Source organism: Triticum aestivum, chromosome 2A (genome assembly GCF_018294505.1).
Source record: "Triticum aestivum cultivar Chinese Spring chromosome 2A, IWGSC CS RefSeq v2.1, whole genome shotgun sequence".
Classification (NCBI taxonomy): Eukaryota; Viridiplantae; Streptophyta; class Magnoliopsida; order Poales; family Poaceae; genus Triticum; species Triticum aestivum.
The window spans coordinates 5803533-5806285 of record NC_057797.1 but is presented as its reverse complement, the minus strand read 5'-3'; the positions used below and the strand labels follow the sequence as shown (position 1 = coordinate 5806285).

Genomic DNA, 2753 nt, shown 5'->3' with positions numbered 1-2753 from the left:
TCTTTTTCTTCATTTCTAAGGTGTTTTTTGTTTCTTTCTTCCCTTTCTTTGATTCTCACCGCTTTTCTTTTCAATTTATTTTCTTATTCAACACATGTCTACACTTTTCATAAACTTTTGTACATTTTACATATACATCAAGAATATTTTTTATACATGTTAATATTTTTCAAATTCATGATTATCATTTTTATAAATCTTATGTTTGATAACTATATTTTTCATACAAATTTTATATTTTTGATATATTAAGAACATTTTTTAATACGCGTTTAGTATTCGTGAAATATGTGAATAATATTTTTATACATGACAATTTTTTTTTCAATTTTTTGTTTTTATGTTCAGAAGTTTTTATACACTGTCTATATTTTTCATATATGCCAGGAATATTTTTTGCACACGTTTAACATTTTTTAGATAGTTTATTAACAATTTTCCAAATTTTTGTGTTTGTTGACTACTTTTTTCATACAGACTTTACATTTTCACTATATACCAGGAACATTTTTTTGTATGAACCCAACCTGTGGTTGGTGGTTAGCAGGACAGTGGTATCCTTTTTTTTGCGGGGAGCAAGACAGTGGTATCCTCAGCCCACTAGAGTTCAAGTTCTAGACTTAACACTAATGCTCGCATTTTCCTGTATTTATTTCAGGTCTTCCGATGTACTGTGTTAAAAAAGAATATTTTTATACATAGTTAACAGTTTTTAAATATGTAGTTCACTTTCAACATTTTTAAAATTTATTTTTTTCTGTTAAATTTTTAATAAATGTTCTACATTTTTATTAATCAGAACATTTGTTATACACATTTAACATTTTTGAAATAGATGATTAACATTTTTTAAATTTTTATCTTTGAAGAGTACTCTTTTTTGATACATATTGTACATTTTCTGTATATATCATGAACATTTTCCGTATATATATCATGTTCTGCACTTGTTTTATAGACAATGTATATTTTTTGTATACATGGGAAACATTTAACATGCAAATGGTAGATTAACATTTTTCAAATATTTTATGTAGAATGTTATTTGTGATATATATATATATATGTATATATATATTTGAAATTATAAAAAAGTATAAAAAGGAAAAAAGAATATGAAAATAAAAACATGAAAAAAAAAGAAAAAAAACGAGGTTGCGTCCTCCCGCGTGCTAGGCCAGCCCTGTCTCGCGCTCCCTCTAGCAAGGCTGCCTTACGTCTTGCGTCAAGCGAGACATAGGCGCGCCCAAATTGTAGGGCAATGTGTTGGCATGTCCCTTCTTTTTAGTAAGTGTTGTCATGAGTTGGGACAAATGTTGTCACACGTAAATGCAATCAACACAGGGAACAAATTATCGAGTCCTTTAACATTGAAACAAACAACATGATCTGTTAACATAAAAATGTATTTACGAGTTAATAATCACTCGTGAAATAAAAGACACAACTCCCGCCCATATAATGAGCCTCTCGCAGACAAAAATCTATGTTTTTTTCTTTTGAGACAAAGACAAAAATCTATGTGTTGGAAAGTACTCCCTCCGTATCAAAATAAAAGACGTTTTTGTAGGCTAGGTAGTACACAAAAAAATAATAATCAAGGAGCCCATTTAGCTAACTAGTGCTTCAGAGAGGGACAAGGGTCTCGAAGCAATTGAGCCCATCCAGCTCCAGGGCGAACCGTGGCTTCAGTTGCTGCTGCCGTTGCTTGCCAGCAATCTTGACAGCAGAATCATTGTTCATCTCCTTCTTCTCCGCCTGTCTTCTGCTGGCATCAGATTGCTTCTGCATTTGCGGTACGGGGCTCGCATTGAACTGCAGAAAACAAATATAGAGAACAGAAAAAAAACATAAGAACACAAATGTATAGAACTTAACAAACATGAATTATTCCGGTCAAAAAACAAACATGAATTACCATGAAGCTTATGAGCTGCATGTACCTTGTTGGTGCTGAAGAATTGGCTGGCGATCTGCGCAGACAGGATGGCTTCCATGGAACCCATGAGCTAATAGGTAGGTGATGAACTAACTAATCACCACTTAAACTAGCTTAGTGTTTCTTATCTGAACTTCACTGCGTGCTCTGTTGCTGCATGCAGATTCGATCATGCCTATATATATAGCAACCAACCAGTGCAGAACATTGTCGGGTTCGGTCGAGTTCTGGTTGTTTCAATGGCTTGAGATTCATGGGGATATGGCTGGTTTATCTCTAGCTAGCAAGAGAGAGCCTCAATTAGTTGGTGCCATTGGCTCCACGTAGCTCACCCACCGGAGTGTTTCTAGCACTATGTGTGTACATCATCTTATCCACACTGCAACACATCTATGGGTTGTGCACTTTTTGCGCTTTTTCTCTCATGATGGATGACATATAGTGACAGGCGAGGAAATTTGGATGTATAGGAACAAATATCTGGGTCGTGTGATATTTTGCTAAATTATCACCAAATGGCTACATCATGTCAGATATTTTTTTGGATAACCACAATATGTCAGCATGAATGTTTTCTGCAAGTTCCAAAAGTGGTGGTTTTTGGTCCCCGCAAAAATAAATAAAAATAAGTTTTTTTAGGCAAAAATGAATAAAAATAAGTTTTTTTAGTGGTAAACCCGACTTTTATTGATTATTGTTTCGGTTTACAGGAAAACAAAGGGATCATGGGGTACTCCCAGCCACACATGGCGCCCTTGAACTAAAGAAGTAGAAAACTTTGCTAAATTATGAGCATCTATATTCCCTTTTCGAC

The 2753-nt window shown here is 34.0% G+C and overlaps 1 protein-coding gene across 1 annotated transcript; it reads right to left on the bottom strand.

Annotated features, from left to right (window-relative positions):
• Positions 1-1385: 1385 nt before the first annotated feature.
• Positions 1386-2261, bottom strand: LOC123186941 (uncharacterized). Its single transcript, XM_044598671.1, has 2 exons — positions 1944-2261; positions 1386-1815 (listed from the first exon to the last, which is right to left on the bottom strand). The coding sequence occupies exons 1-2, from the start codon at positions 2004-2006 to the stop codon at positions 1627-1629; spliced, it is 252 nt and encodes an 83-aa protein (XP_044454606.1). The 5' UTR covers positions 2007-2261; the 3' UTR covers positions 1386-1626.
• Between the last annotated feature and the right edge of the window lie 492 nt (positions 2262-2753).